We start from the raw sequence: 27,815 nt of genomic DNA, 5'->3' as shown, positions 1-27,815 counted from the left end.
TTTTTTTTAGCATGGATGTGATGGTTATTTTTAAACAAGTTCAACAAACAAGAATTACCAAGATGGTGAACTCGATTAATGATGTAAACTGATGCAACAACACTGCTCTGAAGCATCGGGTGATTTACTGGAAAGAAGTTCATTTAATGGAAGTCGGATGACTAAACAGCAATCTTTGTTCTGTAACACCCTCGAACTATTAAGAACAAGAACAGCCAGTATCTACTGCAGTACTTACTTCAGTAACATTTCAAATCAGCAAAACAATAATAGGATCATATATGTGACCCTGGACCACAAAACCAGTCATATGGGCCAATTTTTTTAAATGGAGATTTATACATCATCTAAAAGCTGAATGAATGGGCTTTTGTTAGGATAGGACGACATTTGGATGAGAATAATTTTGACCCATACAATGTACTGTTGGCTATTGCTACAAATATACCCGTGCTACTTATGACTGCTTTTGTGCTCCAGTGTCACATATAAAGGTTCTTTAGGTGAAATCATATGTTAACACTTGATTGTCTCAAACTGCAACACAGCGCTTCATTCCTGCAGTCACACTGAGTGTCCGGATTTTTCTCCTCGTCATTGCTTTCTGCTATTCCATCAATTTTACTTCGACAGAAACACATCATACGGGATTTAAATGACAGAATTTTCAGAATTAGTAAATATCAATTTGCGCACGATTCTAAATGATGCTAGAAAAATCACACCTTTATTAAAAATAAGCATTGCAAACAAAATAAGCATTTGTCTTACAAACTTGCAAAAAGAGTACAGAATATAATGCAAATTAATTAATTCAGGCTAAACAAAGTTCAGAGTTGCTTTTATTAAGAATATGAAACTCTGAAAATGAAAGCACATACTGTTACACGGCTGCTACATGAAAGCATATATGATCCTGCAATTTAATTTGCTGACTTACATCAGAGAAGTCAAACAATAGCTGTCATGTGATTGATTTCCCTTTATAGAGTGAAATATCAAAGATATTCCTTCAGTTAGATGCAGGTTTAAGTCTGATATGTTGAAGAAAAGGAGTGTTGTTGTTGTCATCGTCATCATCGTCGTCATCATCATCTCTTCAGAATTTCTGGCTGCTGATGGGACTGAAGGGTTTGGACGTTTCACCTGCCATAAAGGCCTCGATTTCGTCCACAGTTCGAGGAACGCAGGTCAGCAGCTCCATGCCGTCAGCCGTCACTGCGATATCATCCTCGATACGCACCTGAGAGAGAGAGAGAGACACACACGATTATCAATACTCATAAAAATAAAGTTTGAACTTTACAAGTTTGTTATAAAACACATACACAGTATATATATATATATAATGTTTTTAAGTGTATTATATATTTATATAATTAATAATATGTTTAATTGTACATAAATTACAGCATTTAATGTTATATATTGAAACATTTACAACATTGAAACAATGGAGCTTTAGTGCTTTTGATAAAGTAATATAATAAAAATATATAGTGCATTTTATGCATATAATTTATATGTAATTATGCATAAATTATAGCATATTATAACTGGTGACAAAATTACCAGTAAAAATTACATGGTGTTTTAGAAAATAAGGCTCAGTTATGGATTGATCAAGAAATATGTAACTGTAGTGCTGTCAAACGATTAATTGCGATTAATCACATACAAAATAAAAGTTTTTGTTTGCATAATATATGTGTGTTCTGTGTATACTTATGTATATATAAATACACACATACAGTATATATTTTGAAAATATTACATGTCTATATTTATATTCATATAATTTATATTATAAATAAATATATTTAATTGTAAACAACATTTTTCTGAAATATATACATGCATGTATGTGTATTTATATATACATAAATATACACAGTACACATACATATATTATGTAAACAAAAACTTTTCTTTTGGATGTGATTAATTGCGATTAATCGTTTGACAGCACTAGTAATTAGTTTATTTGTAATAATTCTGATGTGCATCTGTAAATTTCCATCAAGTGCATCTGCTGGAACATATAACTGGTTTGTTTGTAATAAGTCTGATGTGTTCTGACCCCGCCGAAGCTGCGGAAGCGCGTCAGGACGTCGTTATTGATGAAGCCGCACTGCGCCGGTGAGCTGAGCGCGTTATCCAGCAGGTGGTTGATGAAATAGATTCCCGGCTCCACCGTGAGGACCATGCGCTCCTGCACCACACGGCCCATCCGCAGACTCTTCAGCCCCGGCTCGTCAATGCGCTCGATGCCCTGAAACACACCACACACTTCAACCGCTGCTGCGGGTCAACTTAAACACCAGGAGAACACTGCGTTTAATCAGACAGAACCAGATGTTCCTTCCTTTACAGAGACGCCAAACCACAGCGGGCCAAACACTTTTTTTGTTTATTTTTTGCACTGAAATGTAGTTCATTTTAACAGTAAAAAAAAAAAAAAGATGTTTAAATGCTTGTTTAATTATTTAAAAATGTTACAAATTTAATACATTTTAATATAATGTAGTTGTATATAATCTTAATTAGCTTGATTTTGGTCAGTTCATGAGGAAAATATTTCCCTTGATCTTTTGAGATAAACAAGTTTGATTACTATGAAAACGTAATTTATAGTTTGATATAATATGAAAACAAATGATTGTTTTTTTACAATATTAGCACACAAACATTCAATTTGTATAGTGCTTTTCAAAATAAACTGCTTCAGTTTTTCAGAAATGTACAATGTTAATATAATATAATCTTCATGTCTTATAGTGGCAATTAGCAGTTTAGAACTGGACAATAAAATCGTTTCCATGTGAAGACGAACAATCAAGCAACTGAGATTTGCTATACGGTACAGTATATGGCTTTATGTGACCCACTTTCATGCATGTGGGTAAAATCAAATACAGTATGTGTAATACCTGTTATTTGAAATGAAAAAAAATTGATGAGTGGTTTCAATTTATAACATTTGTGTTTATTTGTTACATTATAGAATAAAAATAAAATAAAAGGAAATAAAAATAAAGAGTCAGCTTTATTGGATACATTTTAAGAAAATCAACCAGGCCTCTAAGATTGTGATGTAGTGACACACAATTATTATTAGCTGATGTGTCTTAACTTCCAATATTAAAATAATGCATATCGCTTGAGGTTTGCTGTTTGAGTAAATCTCTTCCTCTTTTGTTGTGATCAGAACTGACCTCTGGATATCCTCCCACGTCGTGGACGTCGATGCCCAGCAGGTGACCCAGACCGTGCGGCATGAACACAGCTCCCAGGTGAACCTTCAGCATCTCCTCCACGCTCCCACGCAGGATCCCGATCTTCACCAGCTCCTCCAGGTGAACCCGGTCAGCCAGACGATGCATGTCTGTCCACTTCACACCTGAGCATCAGTGAACAATCAGAGACTTTTCTGAGCCGAGACCGTCATCAGATTGAGGTCAGAGGTCACTTCACAGCATCAATCAAAGACAGGGTCTGTTTGTTCTTTCAGGAAGAGCGTTCTTAAATAATAAATCTCAACACACACACTACTGTTCAAAGTTTGGAAATTAAGAAATTAATATTTAATTCAGCTGGGATGCATTATATTGATCAAAAGTAAAGACATTTATAATGTTTCAAACGATTTCTATTTCAAATAAATGCTGTTCTTTTGAACTGAAAAATAAAATTTATCATAGTTTCCACAAAAATATGAAGCAGCAAATCAGCATATTAGAATGATTTCTGAAGGATCATGTGACAATGAAGACTGGAGTAATGATGCTGAAAATTCAGGTTTGATCACAGAAATAAATTACATCTTAATATATATTCACATAGAAAACAGCTATTTTAAATTGTAATAATATTTCACAATTTTACTGCATTTTTGATCAAATAAATGCAGCCTTGTTGAGCAGAAGAGGCTTCTTTCAAAACATTAACTAGGAGTTTTGGTGTCAAAACAGAATCTGACCAGTGCCTCCATACTGTGAACATGTCATTTTTTGCAGGTTTGGTCCTAGAATTTTAACCGGCTCTGTGTTTGTACCTGGTTTAATGGCAGCCAGCACAGCTCTGGAAGACTTCAGCACAGCTTCATAAATGGCTCTCTGGTCTGCGGTGAACTTGCCGTTGACCGGGAAAGAGCAGGTGATGTCAGAGGAGTAGCAGTAATACTCACCGCCCATGTCAAACAGACTGCCAGGAAAACAATCAGACAGGAAAAGAAGAGTTTTTACAGGAAACGCTCCCTCCACACCAGCCTGAGTTCAGATCGAAAGCCACTTCTATGATTTGGATTTAGTTTTATGATTTGGTGACAACATCAAATACTGAGTGTTCCTGGCCTGCTCTATTCTATTCTTGTTATATTAACATTTAAATTTGTTATTTATTAACTTATTATTATTTTCTTTTTATTACAGCTTTCAACAAACCATTTAACATAGAACTCAGCATACATGATATTACAAAAAAGGGGGGGGAAATAAACATTGAAAGCATACTTTTATAGTTATGACACAGGGAAAAAATCATTATAATACTTGAAAACTTTTTTTTATTTTTTATTAATAACTAAGTGTAATACTCAATTTTTGGTGGAACTTCTGCGCATCTAGGTGTTGCTTTAATTATTCTTTGTATGTATATATAATTTTGAATTAGGAAAAAATTTAAAACTTTCAGAGACCCGTTTTGGTTTTCAAAATGATGTTTAAATTATTATTATTATTTTTTTTTTTAAACTGTAATATAAAATAGATGACCCTGGATGTAAATATAAAATGATATGCTCTGATTGTAGTAAAGTAGCTGCTACTGTAAATAATTCATCACGATTTTCCTATCATATCTCAAACATGTGCTTGCAAAAAATGAAAAATGTCTTTCTAGCTCCTGTCCAGCAGGGGTCAGTGTGCGACTGCTCATAAAGAGATGATGCAGCCTGAACTACTGAAGAGAGAAATATTCAACACTATACTGACTGAAAAACCAGCATCAATCAACAACTGATACAGAACAAATCTGACTAAAGTAATCAAGAAACAACTCACCACATGTCTCCATCCTGAATGGTTTTGTCATTGGGAGCCCCGGCGTGTCCGTAATGCAGGACGGAGGAGTTATTCCCACTGACAGAAATGTATATGTTAACATGCAACCCAAAAAAAAACCTCATTCACAGTGACAAATGCATAAGTGCTACAGTGAAGTTTTGCAATGCTTCTATGTTCAGTAGTGGTCACTTTGAATTTGTATTTTCAGATACACTTGTGGGGAATTTGACAAAACCTGAAATGTAGGTTATTATTGACTGAAATTAGTGTATTATAACTGATCGTGATGTGCCAAGTTTGAATATGCATGAAAAAGATTTAAGATCTGCAGTGAAAAAAAGGATTTAAATTAGAGTCTGTTCATCACACACAACCATATGATTGCAAAACACTTGGAAAATAATGCACACGTCACATGCACTACACTGTTATAGGGTGTTTTACACTTTTGCAGGGTTTTTTTTTTTTAAGTGAACCATGTGTTTAAGATTGAATCCTAAACACGTTTGAAATTTATTTGTTCATCCAGATGTTTGCTGTGATTCAACTTTGTAATCCAAGACGTGTTTTGCTCTGGAGACAGAATGATATCTGACACTATGAGCCTCTCAGAGCACACACACACACACACACACACACACACACACACACACACACACACAGACAGAGAGCAGTAATGATTTCCTCTGGTCTGTTATTGCACTGTAAGGTCTTGTGCTGTTTGTGTAACACTCAGAAAGAACATCAGTAATTACAGCAACAGTCTCTGTGCTGCTGACCGGAACTTTTCTTTTCTTTTCGTGGCTGATTTGTGAGTTTTCTAATGGTTTGTGTTTGCTGGTGTGTTTACCTTCCACAGATGCAGGTGTATGATGTGTGTCGCATCCCTCCACGAGCATAACAGTAATGCTGGAACAGACTGAAACACACACGAGTATCAGTCAGACTTCACTCAAAATCAAAAGAAATCATAAGAAATTGAATTTTGCATTAAAGAAAATGATGCAACTATTAAAATTGTTTGCATTGCAAGTCCATTTTTGATTTTCAATGAGCAAATTTCAAAAGAAACATACAAAAACTGACATCCAGATATCAGCCCAGCGCAGCACCGCTTTCATTTTTCCACACTGACCTGCACTACAATTACAAAATGCAACATGAAAAGCCTGAAAGAGCCTGTCAGTCGATATAGACTGAAAAAGGTGGCAGCCTCAGAAAACCTTGAGTGATAACTTCATAACTCCAGATCAACAAAACACAGATACACACTGATGTCAAGCAAAGAGAGAGATTTTCATCTGCTGTGCGATAAAACCCACAGACACACAGTGAGGGAGAAACCCAAAACATACAGATAACAGATCACAGAGACTGAGACATGATCAGCAAACACACAGCGACACACTAACAACCACTCAAGCACTCTAGAAACACACTAACAACCACTCAGACACCCTAACAACACACAAACAACCACTCAGACACCCTAGCAACACACTAACAACCGCTGAGCAACACAAACTACCACTCAGACACCCTAGTAACACACTAACCAGTCAAACACCCTAGAAACACACTAACAACCACTCAGACACCCTAGCAACACACAAACAACCACTCAGACACCCTAGCAACACACAAACAACCACTCAGACACCCTAGCAACACACTAACAACCGCTGAGCAACACAAACTACCACTCAGACACCCTAGTAACACACTAACCAGTCAAACACCCTAAAACACACTAATAACCAGTCAAGCACCCTAGCAACACACTAACAACCACTCAGACCCCCTAGCAACACGCTAACAACCACTCAAATACCATATCAACACACTAACAACCAGTCAAACACCCTAAAACACACTAACAAGCACTCAGACACCCTAGTAACACACTAACAACCAGTCAAGCACCCTAGCAACACACTAACAAACATGCAGACACCCTAGCAACACACTAACAACCGCTGAGCAACACAAACTACCACTCAGACACCCTAGCAACACACTAACAACCAGTCAAACACCCTAAAACACACTAACAACCACTCAGACACCCTAGCAACACACTAACAACCACTCAAATACCATAGCAACACACTAACAACCACTCAAACACCCTAAATCACACTAACAACCACTCGGACACCCTAGCAACACACTAACACATTTACATTTATGCATTTAGCAGACGCTTTTATCCAAAGCGACTTACATTGCATTCAAGTTACAGTTTTTACATTTGATCAGCTCTTGCTTTCCCTGGGAATCAAACCCATGATCTTGGCGTTGCTAGCGCCATGCTCTACTATTTGAGCTACAGGAAAGCCTAACAACCACTCAAATACCATAGCAACACACTAACAACCAGTCAAACACCCTAAAACGCACTAACAACCACTCAGAAACACTAACAATCACAAACAACTACAAACAACACCTTAGCATCATGGCAACAAGTTCCCTTCATAAAATGCAAAATCTACTCTGCTCAAAATAAGTTAAAATAAAATAATAATATATTTTAAAACTATATATAAGAGAGGGAGATGACAGAAGCATCAAACATCATTCACCCCAATTTGAGCAAAGAGGACGTGAAATGGGTTTCTGAAATTGCTGCAGTCCATTTATCTGATTGTGTGCGTGTGAGGTCCGTCGCAGCTTTAATTAAAGCATCACCCGTTACCATCAGGATGTCAGTGAGCGGGACTGATGCTGCCGCCACATGAAACAAACCATCATGACACATCAGACCATCAGAGGACGGGCTCTGAATCACAGCGGCGCTCTCGTCCTCTAATGGAGCGACTCTTTGACTCGGCTGTGTTTGGGGTTTCCTCCTGTGATCAGCACAGATATGCTTTCAAAAGAAACAAGCCCAAAAAAAAATAAATAAAAAAATAAAATAAAATAAAAGAATAAAAACACGGCCAATTGTCAAGTCTGTGTTCTGGGTGATTCACTCACGACAGATGAGATGCGACAGATGTTTTAATCTAAAGCACCAATGCAGTTCAAACAGAGAGATTTTCACTTCATTTAAAAACACATTTCTAGCCAGTAAACAATTAAAAATGGAACATGTGAATTACAAAACACTAAAACAAAAGGTTAATCTTGGTTCAGAAAACAAGTACAAAGGAAGAGCTTGAATTTGCACTGATTTTATCTAACCCTCTCAAAGGGTTAAAAACATTTCACACACCACTGCAATTCTGAAAGGGCTATCATATTTGCATATTTACACAGTAAATAACACCGACTGGACATATATAATAACCACTGTTTTAACAGTTGCCCATCTGAAACTGACTTTTCATATTAAAATTGTAAAATAAAATAGTCTCTTCATGACTTCAATTAACCAATTCCCCTCAGATGCTGAAACTAAACAGCGTGTGATTATTTATGCAACTGCTCAAGGCTCATTAATATTCAATGATTTGGTGTTACATTCTAGCATTGCATCGTATCACAGGAAGTGAGCTTCATCACTCAGGGTTACAATGTTACTAACAACCATCTTCAACTTCAACAAATTAAACGTGGCTTTAAACCAAGTTATAAAAGAGTTACAGAAATTATGAATATTGCACATGAAGCAATTTCTTGTTGTTCTCTTGAGAAAAAGCAAACAATAATTGATGGAGCTATAATTAATTTCAGCTCTCGCCAAACAGAAATCACTCAGATGCAGAATGAAAGTTCACAGCAGCCGTCAGAACATGAAAGGTCATGTGACGTTTAATTGGCTGATTTCAGAATATTCTTTCTGACGGTCATGAAAATTATGCTTGGTTTCTTTCCCATTATGAGGAAATTAAGTCAGCGATCAGGGAAACGCTTCCTTCAGGGTTTGATCACTGTGTCTGTTTATTACAGATTGTAAGATTCAGTTATGCTAGATTAAATCACGCTGACAGGAGATTTGATATTGAAAGTAATTTTAATGGAGGACTAATTGTAACATGCATCCAAGAAACAGATCCATGTACATTTCTTCTATTCAAGCTCTTTTCATAGGAAAGAATATGCACACTACCATTCAAACGTTTGGAGTAAGTAAGATTTTATTTTATTTCTTTTTTGAAGAAGGAAATTTAATACTTTTATTTCAGCAAGGATGCATTAAACTGATCAAAAGTGACAGTAAAGACATTTCTAATGTTATAAAAGATTTGTATTGTAAAAAAAAAAATGCTGATATTTTGAATTTTCTACTTATCAAAGAACACTGAAAAATAGAATGCATCACAAAAATATGAACTTCAACACTGATATTAATTAGAAAAGCTTCTTGAGCAGTAAATCAGCATATTAGAATGATTTCTGAAGGATCATGTGACACTGAAGACTGGAGTAATGATGTTGAAAATACAGCTTTGATCACAGAAATAAATTACATTTTAACATATATTCACATAGAAAATAGTTCTTTTGAATCACAATAATATTTCACTGTTTTTACTGCATTTTTGACCAAAAAGATGCAGCCTTGGTGAGCAGAAGAGACTTTCAAAAACATTTTTAAAAAAAATCTTACTGACCCCAAATTTTCTAACAGTAGTTTATATATAGCATAAAAGGTTGAATAGGTCAAAACAACATTAGCCATGTCTAAACCATCTAAACAAACATCTCAATGACCTTCTAAACTACTTTCAGCCGTTTTATCTGCAGAACGTCAGCAAAGACAGAATGTCAAACTTTCCTCTGGTTTAACACATTTCTATTCTCCTTTATGGCCATAAATGATAAAACGGCAAACAGTAGTGAGCGACTGAGAACTATTATGGCACAAACGCTTCTTAGAAAAGCCACAAAATATATTGTAGATAATTAGCTTTAGAGGGCATTTTCACATCAGCTAGCAACACGCAGTAAAGCAGGCTGTGATTGTGCACTGATCACAAACTGCAATGTGTTAATATGGGCACTGAAATGAAAACATGCTACAGGCGTCTAAAATGAGCATTAAGTGCTGAAAACTACTCTGAAATAACAAACACCACCAATTAACAAACCAACGCACAATGCATATATTCTCAACCAAAACCAAAACAAAACAAAACAAACCAGTAACCAAGTAGATCACACTTTAAAATAACTACAGTAGGATCCACACATTTGTCCTGGTAAGGCTGCGTTGATATATCTTACGCAGCACTTCATGTGGAAACAGCGGCTCAGAATAGCTCGCACACACCCAGAGGACAGAAAAAGCCCAGTTAGAGTCTGAGTGGGCTGATTTTGCCTGAAAACTGAGATGCTTTTTCTTTGAAATGCTTCCATTCCTCCGGCATCCCAGACTCCTCCTCTGCAGCGGGATCTCCCTCAGCGCTAGCATCGGTACGGCTCGCCAAACGCCGCACTGATCTCCGTCCAACGCGCCGGCTCGCCGCAGGGCTCAGGGACACTTCCAGCTTTCTTAGAATCAAAGTCTTACGAAAGACTGTCGAGAAACGTGCCGCTGGAACGAGACTCACATGTGGGAGAACCTCAACTGCTCTTTTTTGACATTTACACACTGATTTGACATCGTCTGCACTGGGAGCATCACAACAACATCCTCTAATGTGCATTAACATGCACGGGACACAACTTGACTTTCTATTTAGTAGATACAAACTTTTTCCCTTTGAGCTTGAGTATATGTATATACATAAAAAGGATATTAAGTTTTTTTTAAGTCTCCCTGAGATTTTACATGTCATTAACACATTCACAGTTAATAATCAAATGACATGCAAATAAACATTTTATTATAATTAAATTATTATAATTTATAATAAGTATAAGTAATTTATAATTAAATTAATTCTATATTAAAATTACTGTTTACATTATGATTTTAATTTTATAGTAAGTGCTTTATTTTGACTTTTTATTTTTAAATGATTATTTTAACTTTTATTTTGCACATGTCTGATTTAATGAATGTTTAGTGTAAATTATTTTTACTTACAAATATTTCATTGTCTTCACTTTATTATGATTTAACAAATTGCATTTTTAATCATTTTACATTCTTTTATTTGTTTACATTTTATGATTTTAATTTTTATTTAGTGTTATATTTTGATTGTTTCATTTCAGAATTACTTTAACTTATTTAGGATTTAATTAATTTCTAGTAAATGTTTTATTTTTATTGTTTTTATTTTAATGAAATTATTTTAAATTGTTTACATTTATTTAAATTTGTACAATTTTACTAATGTTTAGGGTTTTATTTTGATTGGTTTTATTTTAAAATAAGTAACTTTAACTTTACATATTTATGATTTAATTAATTTCTATTAAGTGTTTTATTTTGATTGTTTTTATTTTGATAAACAGTGTTTTAATAGTTTTAAATTAAATACATTTATGACCTAATTAATGTTTAGTGTTTTATTTGGATTGTTTTTATTTTAAAATAAGTAACTTTAACTTTACATATTTATGATTTAATTAATTTCTAGTAAGTGTTTTATTTTTATTGTTTTTATTTTAATGAAATTATTTTAAATTGTTTACATTTATTTAAATTTGTACAATTTTACTAATGTTTAGGGTTTTATTTTGATTGGTTTTATTTTAAAATAAGTAACTTTAACTTTACATATTTATGATTTAATTAATTTCTATTAAGTGTTTTATTTTGATTGTTTTTATTTTGATAAACAGTGTTTTAATAGTTTTAAATTAAATACATTTATGACCTAATTAATGTTTAGTGTTTTATTTGGATTGTTTTTATTTTAAAATAAGTAACTTTAACTTTACATATATGATTTAATTCTTTAAATTATTTACATTTAAAAATATTTTACTTTTATGATTTATTTTTAGTAAGTTTTTTTTTTTTTTTGAAAATTTTGTGTTTTAATTTATGTTTGAATGAATTATTAGCTTTTCATCAACTCACAAACCCCTGCAGTTCATCCCTGCTTCAGAGGAATGACGATGTACCACAATAACAAGCAACATGAGGACAGATATCCCATCATGCTCTGGTGTTTTGGGGCTGTGGCGCACCTGGAAGAACATCTCGGCTGTGCATTACGCAGTCTGACCATCTGCAGCTCCTCTTAAATGAACAATCACGCAGCAGTTTTCACACGCTGTTCTGAGCGCTTCAACATCGGGACGGTTCTGATTTTAACTCCCTTTCTGTTGTTCAGTTCTGCCCAAGTTCATCTGTTCAAAGAGAGCTGCTCCAGAAACAGAAACAACAGAAGTAAATCTCACTCACAGGTGTGATGATGCATATTTCATTCTGCATGCACGTGTGTAATAACCCAAAAATCAACACTGCGTCCCAGGGCTGGAGTGGGACTCATTTTCAGCCCTGGAGTTTCATGCCCACTTTAGTTCATGCCAGACTATATTAAAATAATGTAATTAAAACCTCAGTATGTAAGTTTGCAATAGTGCACTGTTCTCTCCACAGCCATGTTATTCATTGTATTTTTCTAGAGATTTCGTTTTGATGTAAAAATCTTAACTTAAGAAATGGAAAATAAGTTTTTTTTTTCTTTAAAGGAAATAAGGGACAGAATAAGGGACACTCAAAATATTTGTACAGTACCATCCATACCCTATGTCTGCCTGCAGTTAAAAAGTTCCCAGAAATAATCACATTTGTTTTGTTTAACCTATTCATGTACAATTATTCTAAAAAAAAAAAAAAATTTTTTAAATGTCATACAAAAAAAATGTAATCGGTCTGAGTAAATTGTACCATTATAGAATTGTGACTGCACAAGTAGTGTAGAAGGCTAATTTAGGAGGTGAAAATAATGTGAAATTACATACATAGGCCTACAAATGGCATGACATTTGAAAGCATAACAACTGAACGTCTATGAAACGTCAGTCAATAAAGCATTTTTTTTTTTTTTTTTAACAATGGCACTTGCATTTTTTAACTAAACTTTTATTGCAACCATTAATGAATGAAAATGCATATTTTTCAATTAAAAAAAACTTAAGAGTGTGGGCTGTTTCTGCTGCTTGAATTTGGTCTACTTCAATAACGAGGTCCAAGTTTAAGAATACGCTAGAAGTTAATTTCTTTCTCTCTATTTCACAGCATTACACAGCATCACAGCATAGTAAAAGACGTCTTCCCTCAGGTAGACAATGTTTTCCTGCCTTGCTGGATGTTGGGTTCATGATCAATAAGTTGTTTGCATTCGCCCAAACAGATTTGACAAAATCAAAACGCAGACGATGAAAGGAATTTCCGTTAGTGCGAGTCCAGCTCGCTGTGAAGCAGGATCAGCCGACAGAGGATTTTTCTTGATCTTAAAGGGGACCTATTATGCAAAAATCACTTTTATAAGGTGTTTGAACAGTTGTGTGGCTGCAGTGTGTGAAAACAACCAGCCTATAATTTTAAAAATCCACCCACTCATTTTTTAATAAAATCAATAAATCATGAACAGTCTCTCCAAACAAGCTGTTTCAGATTCTCCCTCTGTTCACATCACCGAGGGGAAAAAGTCCTGCCCATTTGTGCCACTCTCTGCCCTATTAACATAAACACAGCCCTGAGTGAGAAGCTGCGGTCCACCATTACTGGAGATATGTACAATGTCAGCGCCAAAGAGGCATTAAAAGTGTTGTGTTTTGAGAGGCACTAATGAACATAGGAGTCGCCATAATCTCCCCCGATCTGAGCCGAGGACACTTTGGTTAAATTTCATTTTCAAAGGAAATATCGCAGGAAAAAAATCGGTAAAGTCCCCTAAATGTTTAGGAATCAATACCAACGCTTCGTGCGCGAACATCAGCTCCAGACAAAGTATCACGTGTTTGTTTTCCAAATTGCCTTTCTAAAAGAGCTTCTTGGCACTCTGTAAGGCTAATTGCTAAATCTATCATCGTCTCTGCCTGTTTTCACTGATGCTGCCTTCCAAGTGCTACTAGAATGATCCTGAATAGGAATGTGGTAGTTAAAAGTTGCATGTGAAAGCAATGTGAGTCGATCGCTTGAAGTTGTCGAGCTCATAATCAGAAGTGGGACTTATAAAGTTTGTGATAGCATGAGACCAGCCATGTTGCTATTTTTATCCCGCCGTGCTCCCCGTCTGTGTAATTCATAAACGCAAATTTATTATGCACAGTATAATCAGATGACCGACTTAAGGCTAGCACTGCTAATGCCAGAGCATGAGCTCTTGAAGCTCCGCCCTCTTCTCATTTGCTCATTTGCATTTAAAGCAACATGCTCAAAACAGTGCGTTTGGGCTCATACCCTAAAAGTGGCAATTTTAACAAGCTATAAAAAATTATCTGTAGGGTATTCTGAGCTAAAACTTCACATATACGCTCTGGGGACGTCACAGACTTATTTTACATCTTGTAAAAAGGGGCATAATAGGTCCCCTTTAAAGCCTTCCTCAAATGGCTATGTTCACAAATAAAACAATGATTTGTGCAAAAAGAATGATTAGTTATCAATTGAGAATTTCATATAGTCTGGTGGTCATACGGCGTATGCCTGCACTGCGTTCCGTAGGCTATAGCTTTCATACGGGACGATTCTTTGATGCTTTAAATGTAGGAAGATTCCGTATTATAGGCTACAGAACGGTTAGCAACCCTATCATTAACCTGCAGGCTGCACTCTGTGAGTGGGGCTGCGAGAAAATAATAAATAAAAAGAGTGGGGCTGCTGTGAGTGCAGGCAACCTATAGGGACAGCCTATTTCAACCCCAGTGGCATGACAACACCACGGGCCCTCGCAGCCCAAAAAACAGACCGGCCCACCGGGAATCCTCCCGGTGCTCCCAATTAGCCAATCTGGGCCTGCTGCGTCCTCACATCACAATGCCCTGTTTTAAGCTCAACTGGTGCATTTACAGAAATGTTTGTGCACAGTTCCTGTATATCAACACTGAATAAAGTACATTTACTCACTCAGGTTCCAAACCCAAATGATTTCCTTCAGTGGTGAAATTTTTAAGAAAGAAACAATGAAGCTGAATTATAAATGAATGTAAGCTCCAAAAAGCTCCAACGGATGCAACTTCTGCTCTATATTGTGCATATACTCCCTCTTTTTAAGTGAATATTTTAAAAATCACACTTGCATTTTCATAGTTATCTGAAGTCGGGTTAATGGTCAAATGACATTCAGCTAAACAAACCACTTATTAAAATTACTTAAATATTAGCATTACTATTACATTTTAATTGTACATTTTTATGATTTAAATATTTAAGCGTTTCATTTTGAATGTTTTTATTTCACAATTATTTTCATTTTACCGTGTAAATTAAGTTTTAGTAATTATTTTGATATATTTCGTTTAAGAATTTATTTTAGTTTTACATTGACTTAAATATTTTGAATTTTAAAGTGCTTCATTTTAAATTGCATTTTGCAAATGTTTTATTTTTATTATTTTTATTTTAAGTTAATTTTAGTTTTACATTATTATTTTAATATTTATTTTGTTTTTTGTGCATCATTCTGAATGTTATTTTAAAAATTACTTATTTTAATTATACATTATGAATTTAATATTTTTATGAAGTGTTTTTATTTTAAAATTATGCAATTTTACTTTATAATTTCATACATTTTAGCAAGCGTTTTATTTAGATTTTATTTAAAAATAATTTATTTTAGTTTCACATTTTTATGATTGTATAATTTTAAAAATTAAAACATTATTTATATTTGACATTTATGATTTTAAATAATCATTAACCTAATGTTAAATCACAACCTTCACCTGAAAACGATCAAATGCTTGAATGTCTATAGCAACAAACAGACACAAACACCCCACAAACACAGTCACTCAATCCCATGATGCTTTGCTGTCAGCATCCACACCAAGGTCGAACGCTCATCTACACACTAAGACGTACATGTGCTTAAAAAATGAAACGCAAATACGGAAAGTGCAGCAGATGGTGGAGCGGATCAGGCTGGATAATCTAATCTCTGTGCAGTAAATCCTAATCAAATGCCGTGTTTGTGGCCGGTTAGAGTGACATTTCCCATCGGTAACCCGGGACAGCTGCTTGTTATCACTCGGATTTGCATTTTTTAGGACAAGCTGTGCCGTCCTTCACTCAAATTTCATCTGGATTTATCCATGGTCAGTCTTATTTTCAGAGATAAAACCAAATGTTCCAGTCGCATAAAATCATTTCACCGATCATGCAACTGAACCTCAACAGCATAATTACAGCAAAACACTTTCTATGTCATGCACACACCTGTCCGTCAAACTCTGATTATGCATCTCATCTACTCTGATTATGCATTTTAAATTTACATTTTTATGATTTAATATTGTTATGAAGCATTTCATTCTGAATGTTTTTAAAATGAATTATTTACATTTTACATTGTTATGATTAAAAAATATTACAAATAATTTTAGTTTGACATTTTTATAATTTAATTATGTGCACACATTAAGACTGACAAAAAACATTTTTTCAAATGTAAAATGTTTTTAATAATATACAAAGTTTTTAATATTAAGTTCATAAATTGTGAGGAAAGTTATACAATTCAGAATACTGTTCCCATTCTTTGGCGCAATTTAATAAATATGAAAATGAAATATATCTCAGTTTTCACAAAAAATATGCAGCAGCACAACTGTTTTCAACATAGTAATCAGAAATGTTTCTTGAACAGCAAATCAGCATATTAGAATGATTTCTGAAGCATCATGTGACACTGAAGAATGAAGCAATGATGCTGAAAATTCTAAAATCTTATTGAGACCAAACTTTTCAACAATAGTGTACATATATTTCACAAAGAAATGATCATCAAACCCAAATATTACATGAATTTAGTTTTCTTTCCCCGATACATTACTGAACGCACATTAACTACAAAAATCATTATGAGATTGTGACCAAGTGCAAACAGTCAGTATGTCTCTTCTCCAGTGCTTTCTAATTGATGAATCCCTCTTTCTCTGGGATGTGAGAGTGGCTGCAGTAAATACAGCGGCTCACGCTGTAATTAGCGGCTTCGTCTTCATTTCGCAGGAACTTCAGCACACTTAAAATCACCCTTAAATATGTGCTTTAAAAGGCCACTTTAACAAGACGTCTTTATATTCACACAAACTGCAATTAAAGTAAATGAGGGATGGAGTTTTAACGAGAGGTTAGTGAACACACTGGATGACACGAGAATAAATTAGAATAACGATTGAAAACGGAGCCCAGGTGCCATCAAGGAATAACCTGCTGATGATTTACGGGAATCTGCAGTACAGACGGAGACACGGTCTGACTTTAAAAGTCAACATGAGACTCACAACCCATTCTATTCATGATTTCTTTCTGAATGAAACCGGATATTGAACTAGGAAACAAAGTAGAGCAGGAACTGATTGTATTGTGAAAGCGTTTGAAGGGGCGGGGCTGAAAGTGAGAGGGATTAGTGATGTCATACGAAAAGGAAAGTCGTTCAAGTTCTCATTTTTCCTTCTGCAAAATATCAAATTAGTCGCCAAGACACTTCTGTTCTAAATTTTAAATAGTTTACTTTAAACTTTACCTGCTGTACTGATACCTAGCAAACAATTTAAGACTGTAAAATTGTAAAATTGACAGTATCTGTAATACTTTGTTTGTGAAAGTAACAACAATACATGTAAATTTTGATTTAAATAAATTCCCATTCAAACTATTATTTTTAATACATTTCAGTTTTTTGTAATTGGAAAAAAAAAGAAGTAGTAATAGCATAAAATATAATAGATGAAAATGAAGAAACCTTAAATTAGCAACTAACATTTTTTTTTTTTTTTTTTTGAGGTTTAGGTTGAAGCACTAAAATTAAAACTTTAAATGAATTACTGCTACATAGAAATTTTAAAGACAACAACAAGAGTAACAACAAAAAACTAATAAAACGAAAAGCAAACAAACTTTGTTTTAAAATAGTTTTTGCTAATTAAAATAAAGCTGAAACTACATAAATATTAGATAACAAACTTAAAAACGTAACTGTAAATTAGATATGTTGCTTTGGCAACTAACTGAAATAATAATAAAAAAGTTTAATTACTAAAATATACAACATAAAAAATTGAAAAAACTAAAACTTAAATATAAAAAAATAATAAATATTAAAGCTATATAAATATAAAAAACTAATAAAAATGCCAAAACGTAAACTAAAATGAAAATGGGAAACAAAAGCCAATTCCGAATAAACTCTAAAGTAGTATGTAGTGTAAATACTAAATACTAAAATAACACGGTTCTCTGCTGAATCCGAGATATCACAGTATTGGTGCTGATTTTTGAAGTTGATACAGTTCTTTGTTGTCCTATACTCATATTTTCATTGTTTGAGAAATTAAGCAGGGTAAAAAAAGATTTGCACACCATTCTAACAATATGATGACAAACTAATGATCTCTCATGTAATTTAAAGCCTGTGTGCATGTGCCCTGAAATCATTCACCAGTGCTCTCTGCAGTGCTACGGCTGAGGCTTTTAGAAGAACTAAAAATTGAGAGAATCGTTGTTTTTCTCTCCCCTGTTGACGCTCACAGACACTCGCAGGACCCGAGCTTCACCTGCAGGCATCATTAATGTGACTGAATCCCTGATCGATGAGATCCGTGCGCCTCCTGACACACACAGAACTGGAAGCCTCTCAGTGAAATGAGAGTCTCAGAAGCTGCATTTGCCTGCAGCCACAGTAAATATGATCACATGAGGCAGGTCATCTCTAATGCTGATCATATACCAACCTCATGCCCATCCTTAAGCCCAACCTCTACACTTCTTTCATTATTTGCTATTATTGCTGTGACCTTTATTAAATCAGCACTAACCTACATTAAATCAATGTGTTAACTATTGGAAAGATTTTAGAAAGTTTGTATCATCCACAAAAGCAGTTGCAGTGAATGGGTGCCGTCAGAATGAGAGTCCAAACAGCTGATAAAAACATCACAATAATCCACAAGTAATCCACACCACTCCAGCCAATCAATTAACAGCTTGAGACACTTGAGAACAGCTTGAGTTATTTGTTTAGAGCTGTTTTGGCTTTTAAATGGTGCTTGATCTGTACAAATTTCTCTCCTGATTCAGACAAGAAGACTTTTTCGCTGGAGTAAGCGTTATTATGGATTATGGACTCATATTTTGTCCAGAACAATGGATTGAAGATTTAATGATGGATTTGTTTCTTTTGTCTTCTCAAGACGTCAACTGTGGATTATTGTGATGTTTTTATCAGCTGTTTGGACGGCACCCATTCACTGCAGAGGATCCACTGCTGAGCAAGTAATGCAATGCTACATTTCTCCAAATCTGATGAAGAAACAAACTCATCTACATCTTGGATGAGGGTGAGGACATTTTCAACAAATCTTCATTTTTAGGTGAACTAGTCCTTTAAGTGACACAATGTCTTGTAAAACAAAGATTTCTGTTTGTTATCTCCTGAATTGTCACCAGTTTGACTGATGTTTCTGAACCCGTGACTCAAGTACAACAGGTTGACATGACTGTCACACCAGCACACGCTTACAGAGAGAAATGTGTTGATGACACTGCTTCAGTTCAAAGATGTTCAGGGTTTTTGAAGGCCCTCCGGCCCATAATGCCTCCTGTATTGATTAAAGGCTTGTGAAAAGCCTAGTTTTTCCTGGAGAGCAGTGGCTCTGCATGACATCCAGCTTCCGAAAAGGAGGAGCGCTTTGTAATCAGTTTTGGGAATCAACACATTTTCTGAGATGTCGTCTCAGATCATGTTCTGGCCGATACTTCCTGGCAGCCTAAATTTCGCTCTTTATTCGGTTACATAAAAGTGAAACTCATGCATAAGCAATCCTATTATAAAACTTATATAATAAATCTAATTATAAAATGGCTGGATGCAATTGGAGGGGCATCTATCAGCGAGCAGAGTTTTATCTGCAGCCCAGTGCATGACGGACAGAAATGAAGTGGGAGAGAATCTCATGTGGGGACTGATCGTTCTCTATCTTACTCTGAAAGAGCGTCTTTCATCAGAAAAAAAAATAGTTGCAAATGAATGCAGCATGCGTTCAGTTTCAGAGAGGAACAGATTTGAGGCTGAGTCGTCTCACATCAGCTGAGTATTTTTAGAAGCGTTCGAGGTGAGAATGAATTTACTCGAATACAAAGGGAATTTTGTCTCTCAAACTATGCTGTGAAGTCTTTGAGGGTCTTAAAGTCAGCATGAAATCAAAAATTTCTCAAAACATGTTCCTGGTCTAATTGTGAATGATTTGTGTATTTATGAATTAGAATATACATACATATACATATACATATACATATACACACATATATATATATATATATATATATATATATAACGTGTGTGCGCTACCATTGGGATTCATGGAGATGGTTTTGATGGTGAACTTGACCTTCATCCTCCGCGTCATTCTGGTAAGTAATGGCCACTTTCACCCTCTAATCAATCATTTCGAGTCCCATCAACTCACTGAACATCCTGTTTCACTCAGAAATATCAAATAACAGACGCATAACAGGTTGTGAACAGCATTATAAAACGACTCTAATTAAGGAGGTGATATGTTATTAAGGTATAAAAGGAAGTGATAAAAAAAATGCTGAACTCTCAAACCTTCACAGAAAAAACATCAGTGATTCTAAAAATACAGAGCGGATTCAAAGTGAAGCAATTTTGTTTATTCCAGTTTCATCTAAGCCAGAAACTTTAATATCAAACAGTGAAAGTTGTCTGCAATCGCAGACTCATATCAAAGCACATCAGGGCATAACGCTTCCTAAAAGTCATACATTTCCACATTACGCTGAGCCTGAAACTTCAAGAGAGTTTGGAGATAAAAAAATTCTGCTCGTTCTGTGTGTGATTTCATCAGGGACACCGACAGCAGAATATTCAAAATCCAAGAGGAAACTGACTCTGTATCATGCCATAAAGACTCCGAGGCTCATGTCGCAATCGTGCATTGTAAGTTTGTGCAAACTACACCAATACTGGGTGACACTCTTTTATAAATATTTTATACTGCATGCAAATAATTGCAATTAGCTATTTAATTGCCTTTTTAAGTTTCACTTACAGTGCAAGCCTAATGTGTTATTAAAAAAAATATTACAAGCAAACATATAGTTAAATAAGCCTGAAAAATTATTTTCTTTAAACTTTTAATTTTGATAATTTTTTATAAATAACTTTAGACTGCATATTTAATCCCAGAATGTAAGCATATTGCATATGGATGACACATGCAATACTTAAAGGGATAGTTCACCCAAAAATGAAAATTCTGTCATTAATTACTCACCCTCATGTCGTTCCAAACCTGTGAGACCTTCGTTCATCTTCGGAACACAAATTAAGATATTTTGGATGAAATCCAGGAGCTGTCAGACCCTCCCATAGACGGCAAGGGTCATGACCCTTGAACGAAGGTCTCACGGGTTTGGAACAGCATGAGAGTGAATAATGTGATTTAAATGTGACTATGTATAAAATTATGTGTAAAATGTCTCGATATGTGGTTCACTAGCGCTTGGAACAGCTCACAACTCACTCTGTGTGTAAACTGAATTACGCCTGTCACGATCATGCATTTTCTGCTGACGAGTAATTGTTATGCAAATAATTGCGATCAACAATTGTGCATTTTGCTTGTGTCACACAGTGCAAGCCTAATACATTTACATTTTTTTACTTGCAAAAATGCCCGAATGATTTTCTTCAATGCTGTTACAGCGCACATTTGATGGCATTTCTCTACGGGCTTCATGTTGTGTCCCGGTCATTCTGATCTGGAAATGATTTCTTTTTCCTGAAAATGCTTGTTAATGTTATTGCACTGGGCTAAAACCTACTGACTTTGCTCACATAGGGTATAACAACTCTCATCTTAGTCCTTTTTTAGGATTTTTTCCCACCTGGTTACACAACACACACACACACAAATTGTTCGTAAATCTCTCATTATGCTGTTCACCAAAAAATCTTGGATTCAATCTTTTCATCAACTTGTTTTCTTTCAATTAAAACATGTTTTGTATTTCTTTTTGTATCTGATTGATCATAGGCCTCACTGATCTGATATTATGCTCTTCTGTTTTTAAGTGAACATTGCCAAAATTATCCACAAATAATGTTTTTTTTTTTAAACTTAAAAACTAAATATTGCAAAATGATCAACAAATGCTTCTTTCCACTCAAACTGAATAATGCCAAAATTAACACATTTGTTTTTAGGTTTTTACTCAAAACCTAAAAATATTGGCAAAATTATCCACAAATAATGCTTTTTTTCCATTAAGTTATAAACAAAATGCTTTTTTTACTCAAAACCTAAAAATATTGCCAAAATTACCCACAAATAATGCTTTTTTCACTCAAAAACGGAATATAGCTAAAATTATCCACAAATAATGCTTTTTTCACTCAAAAACTGAGGTGCATAAGCACAACGAGAGATTTACAAGCATTCCTTTTGAATTACTCTTATTTGAATGGCTAAATGTGAGTGAAATGTAAACTGCACAATCATCATGGTTATCTCAAATCAAATAACCACAATCAGGCGATAAATCAATAATCACAACAGGCCTGCTCTGAATTTCAGCATTTGCGTGTTTTGATGCAGACCAGCACTTTGTGACTTTCTCCACTGGAAAAGTTTTGAAAGAGTAAAATTCACATCTGGAATCGTTAAATCACAAAACTGCTATCAAATTGACAGTACAGAAGTCAGAGAGGTCGTTTGCACGCCCTGAGAGTTGAGCAGCTCTGTTTTCGGCATGTAGCAGCGTTATCTCTTTTCTGTGATGCAGCACATATCAGCCGCTTTGAAGTCTCAGCCAGTGGCCATCGCAAGAGAGTCCTAATGAAATCCTCAAACTGCTTCTAATTGCAGCGGTATCTGGAGTTTTTCCGAGGCTTGAGAGAAAGAGAGAGAGATGAGGGAAATGAGAGAGAGAGTTACAGAACAATGAGCACGACATAAATGCCAAGCAGCACGGGGACAAACGCCACCGCAGCCACATAAATAACCGCAGACTTCATCTCCAGCATATTTATAACACAGAAAACACATCTGCGCGTGATTATTCTCCTGCAGATTTAATTAAATCAATTAAGAGTTACGGCTGTACTGATACACAAGAGGCGGCTAGTCTTGACTAATGTGTGTTATTAATTCAGACAAGAAGGTCATGCCTTCACATTTAGTAAAAGCAAACTAGAAATGCACTCAGCGAGGAGCAGGGAATTGTGGGATAGATTTCCGCAGCGTCTTTCATCCCGTATCGGCGGTTCCCCTGTCACATGCGCTGCCTATTTATAACTTGTAACCATAACAACAGCTGTATTGCTTTACAAATATAAGAGAATCCCTGTCAGAGCGCAGGAAATAATGTTCACGTCTTCGTCATCTGGATCGTAAAGGCAGAAGACATTAGAGGAACACAATAAATCAGGAGCTCGTCTGACACTTTCACTTCGTCTGGAGAGATCCCATGAAATTAAACAAAAAGATGAGTGAAAGCTTCAGAGACGCTGAGACAGGGAAGATAAAAAGATACAAAACGTGTTATCTCGGTTTCACTTCCAAAACGTCTCTCGTGCTTGCAGATGAAGCACCTGACATCAAAAACACACAGAAACCGGATTACACTGAAGAAGAAACCAAGTCACACAAGTGCAGACTCTTATATATCTTCAAAACTATGAAAACAAACACTGAATTCTGACAGTGAATGTGTCTGAACAAGTTTGCATGCACATTAATACATTCCGTGTACATATACAGTGAGGAAAATAAGTATTTGAACACCCTGCTATTTTGCAAGTTCTCGCACTTAGAAATCAGGGAGGGGTCTGAAATTGTCATCGTAGGTGCATGTCCACTGTGAGAGACATAATCTAAAAAAAAAAAAAATCCAGAAATCACAATGTATGATTTTTTTAACTATTTATTTGTATGATACAGCTGCAAATAAGTATTTGAACACCTGAGAAAATCAATGTTAATATTTGGTACAGTAGCCTTTGTTTGCAATTACAGAGGTCAAACGTTTCCTGTAGTTTTTCACCAGGTTTGCACACACTGCAGGAGGGATTTTGGCCCACTCCTCCACACAGATCTTCTCTAGATCAGTCAGGTTTCTGGCCTGTCGCTGAGAAACACGGAGTTTGAGCTCCCTCCAAAGATTCTCTATTGGGTTTAGGTCTGGAGACTGGCTAGGCCACGCCAGAACCTTGATATGCTTCTTACAGAGCCACTCCTTGGTTATCCTGGCTGTGTGCTTGGTCATTGTCATGTTGGAAGACCCAGCCTCGACCCATCTTCAATGCTCTAACTGAGGGAAGGAGGTTGTTCCCCAAAATCTCGCAATACATGGCCCCGGTCATCCTCTCCTTAATACAGTGCAGTCGCCCTGTCCCATGTGCAGAAAAACACCCCAAAGCATGATGCTACCACCCCATGCTTCACAGTAGGGATGGTGTTCTTGGGATGGTACTCATCATTCTTCTTCCTCCAAACACGTTTAGTGGAATTATGACCAAAAGTTCTATTTTGGTCTCATCTGACCACATGACTTTCTCCCATGACTCCTCTGGATCATCCAAATGGTCATTGGCAAACTTAAGTCAGGCCTGGTTTAAGCAGGGGAACCTTCCGTGCCATGCATGATTTCAAACCATGGCGTCTTAGTGTATTACCAACAGTAACCTTGGAAGCGGTGGTCCCAGCTCTTTTCAGGTCATTGACCAGCTCCTCCCGTGTAGTTCTGGGCTGATTTCTCACCTTTCTTAGGATCATTGAGACCCCACGAGGTGAGATCTTGCATGGAGCCCCAGTCCGAGGAGATTGACAGTCATGTTTAGCTTCTTCCATTTTCTAATGATTGCTCCAACAGTGGACCTTTTTCACCAAGCTGCTTGGCAATTTCCCGTAGCCCTTTCCAGCCTTGTGGAGGTGTACAATTTTGTCTCTAGTGTCTTTGGACAGCTCTTTGGTCTTGGCCATGTTAGTAGTTGGATTCTTACTGATTGTATGGGGTGGACAGGTGTCTTTATGCAGCTAACGACCTCAAACAGGTGCATCTAATTTAGGATAATAAATGGAGTGGAGGTGGACATTTTAAAGGCAGACTAACAGGTCTTTGAGGGTCAGAATTCTAGCTGATAGACAGGTGTTCAAATACTTATTTGCAGCTGTATCATACAAATAAATAGTTAAAAAATCATACATTGTGATTTCTGGATTTTTTTTTTTAGATTATGTCTCTCACAGTGGACATGCACCTACGATGACAATTTCAGACCCCTCCCTGATTTCTAAGTGGGAGAACTTGCAAAATAGCAGGGTGTTCAAATACTTATTTTCCTCACTGTATATGCACTTAGTGCTGGGCGGTATGACCAAAAATTTATATCACGGTATTTTTCAAAATTATATCGGTTTCACGGTATATGACGGTATTTATTTTTTCATGCATGACCGGGTGTTAACCATATTTTCTACTGATTGAGGGAGGAAAAACTGCACTAGATTGACTTAGAATGCCCTATTTTACTGTCATGATGAGCGAATATTGTAGAACAATTCCACACTGAATAATGACTAAACACGACTCATTAATACATGTTAACCAGGAGTCACTCTTATTTATAATCGCGACATCGTCTGATAAAATCAACATGCATCTAACGTTACACTAAAGAGCGGCTATGCGTTGGTTTTGTCTAATGCAGCGCACTGCCTGCGCCATTAAGTAACAAACCAAAAAAAAAAAAAAAGTGCATAATATTAACAGACGAACTATGCTCATTATTTATCATTCCAAACAGTCAGTTAGCGGCAGGTGCTTGGAAACGCTGTTTTGTACTCATTTATTGAGGAGTCTGCTGCGGTATGGACAGCTGAATGCGGTGCTTCTCTGCCGCTCGCTGCACAGAGACGCGACACTGCGCCTGGAGTCAGATCTCGCGCTCGCGGGGCAGCACTGGCGACATCTTCCAACTGAACCATAGCTAAGGTTTATCCAAAAAAAGTCGCTAGGTTTGTCAGTTTGTATATTCTATGGAAAAAAGCGCTAAAAGGGTCTGAAAGTTGCTAAATATAGTGCTAAAGTCGCGCTCGTGTGTGTGAGACGCGGGAGCTGATGGCAGCGGGCGGTGGATATTGTGGATGAGTTCTTCTGTGTCACGATGTTCTACAGCTTCAGAACCTTCACGCTTAGTAACACCAAAGACTATAGGTAACACATACAGCTGTGTTCTTGCCACAATGCAATAGTGAAGAGAGACCCCTCTCAAACAGTGTCGCCTTCCGAACGTTATTTAAATAACACCGGTATTGCGGTATTTTAAAAATCCATATCATAAGAAAAATAAACACCGGTATTCGGTATGAACCGGTATACCGCCCAGCACTACATGCACTGACTGCAATGATTGAAAAAAAAGTGGGGAAAAGCATGCACATCTTTAATTTAGTATGTAACAAACACACCTGACCAGCACAAAGATTAAACAGCAATAATTGTAGTAATTTAAGTGTATGAAGTATCAAAAATTAACAAAGATTTGTAACCATACTTGTGACACATTAAAAACATGCCATTTTGTAACGATCAGAAAAATACAAAAGTATAATAATAATAATAATAATAATAAATAACATGACGTACTTATAAGAAAATAAAGTGCATTTAAATCATCTGTATAATTTTTTATATAATAATATAACATTTTAATAATATAATTTAGTTTTTTTCTTTTATAGAACTTAAAGGGATGTTTCACAAAAATAAGAAATGCATTTAAATGTGCCTCATCTGTTAATAATAACAGAATAATATATTTGCTAACATACATCATATTAAATGAAATAATAAAACAATAAATTATACATAAATTTATAAATATATATTTTTTCCCAGATTTTTTTTCCCTATTTTTTTAATAGACCTTCAAAGGGATAGTTAACTACAATTAAAAATATGAAGAAAATAACATCATAAAGTAGTTAAAAAAAATTATCAAAAAATCCCAAACTCTCTAGTTTAGCACCCTTATTTGTTTAGCACACACACATTTATATGACATTACGTATATAAATCACATTATATTTTGTCAGGGTCACAATTTTTTACATTTTGTATAAATTTGGTCACATTTTACTTACTCTTTATATCTTTCCAAATCTGTATGACTTTCTTCTGTGAAACATAATACTGGAATATATTTTGAGTCTCAGGGTTTTATTTATTTATTTATTTAGTCTGTACAATGGAAGTCACCAACATCCTTCAAAATACGTTCTATTCCTTTCACAGAATAGGCCATACAGGTTTAGAATGGCATAAAGGGTGAGTAAATAATCACAGTACTTTCATTTTGGGGCAAACTGCCCCTTTAAAGAGAAGATAATGTGCATATAAATGTGGTCAATAAATAATTCACAAACAGGTAGCATAAAAAAACTCTAGAGACAGACTGCAGACAGACAGCGCTTCATCTGTTCTTCCTTAAGGAAGAGTCCCGAACAGGCAGAAGGAACCCATCGAGGGCCGAGTGAAGGAAATGGAGTGAGCAGAATCTACTTTGCTTATGCAGCGGCAGGTAATGGAAAGTGCGAGCGTGAAAGTGAGCGTTGTCGTACGCAGCGCTGCCTCGGCTAACAAGCGTTTAGCTGACAACGGGTTAAAGCCAAAGCTTTGACGTCTCTCAACTTTCTCGGTTCACAGAT

At 35.6% G+C, this 27,815-nt stretch overlaps 1 protein-coding gene across 2 annotated transcripts in view; it reads right to left on the bottom strand.

Moving 5' to 3' along the window:
• Window positions 1-708: 708 nt before the first annotated feature.
• pepd (peptidase D) overlaps window positions 709-27,815 on the bottom strand; it is a 64,623-nt gene continuing 37,516 nt past the window's right edge. For both annotated transcript variants that reach the window (XM_058750878.1, XM_058750879.1), the window contains exons 10-15: window positions 5,914-5,982; window positions 5,061-5,138; window positions 4,055-4,203; window positions 3,216-3,400; window positions 2,081-2,272; window positions 709-1,243 (exon numbers count right to left, since the gene is read on the bottom strand). In XM_058750878.1, the coding sequence (XP_058606861.1) occupies window positions 1,100-1,243; window positions 2,081-2,272; window positions 3,216-3,400; window positions 4,055-4,203; window positions 5,061-5,138; window positions 5,914-5,982 (817 nt within the window). In that variant the 3' untranslated portion in view covers window positions 709-1,099. The remainder of the gene's footprint in view (window positions 1,244-2,080; window positions 2,273-3,215; window positions 3,401-4,054; window positions 4,204-5,060; window positions 5,139-5,913; window positions 5,983-27,815) is intronic.

This window comes from Onychostoma macrolepis, chromosome 18 (assembly GCF_012432095.1).
Source record: "Onychostoma macrolepis isolate SWU-2019 chromosome 18, ASM1243209v1, whole genome shotgun sequence".
NCBI classification, from domain to species: Eukaryota; Metazoa; Chordata; class Actinopteri; order Cypriniformes; family Cyprinidae; genus Onychostoma; species Onychostoma macrolepis.
This window is presented reverse-complemented; position numbering and strand designations above follow the sequence as displayed.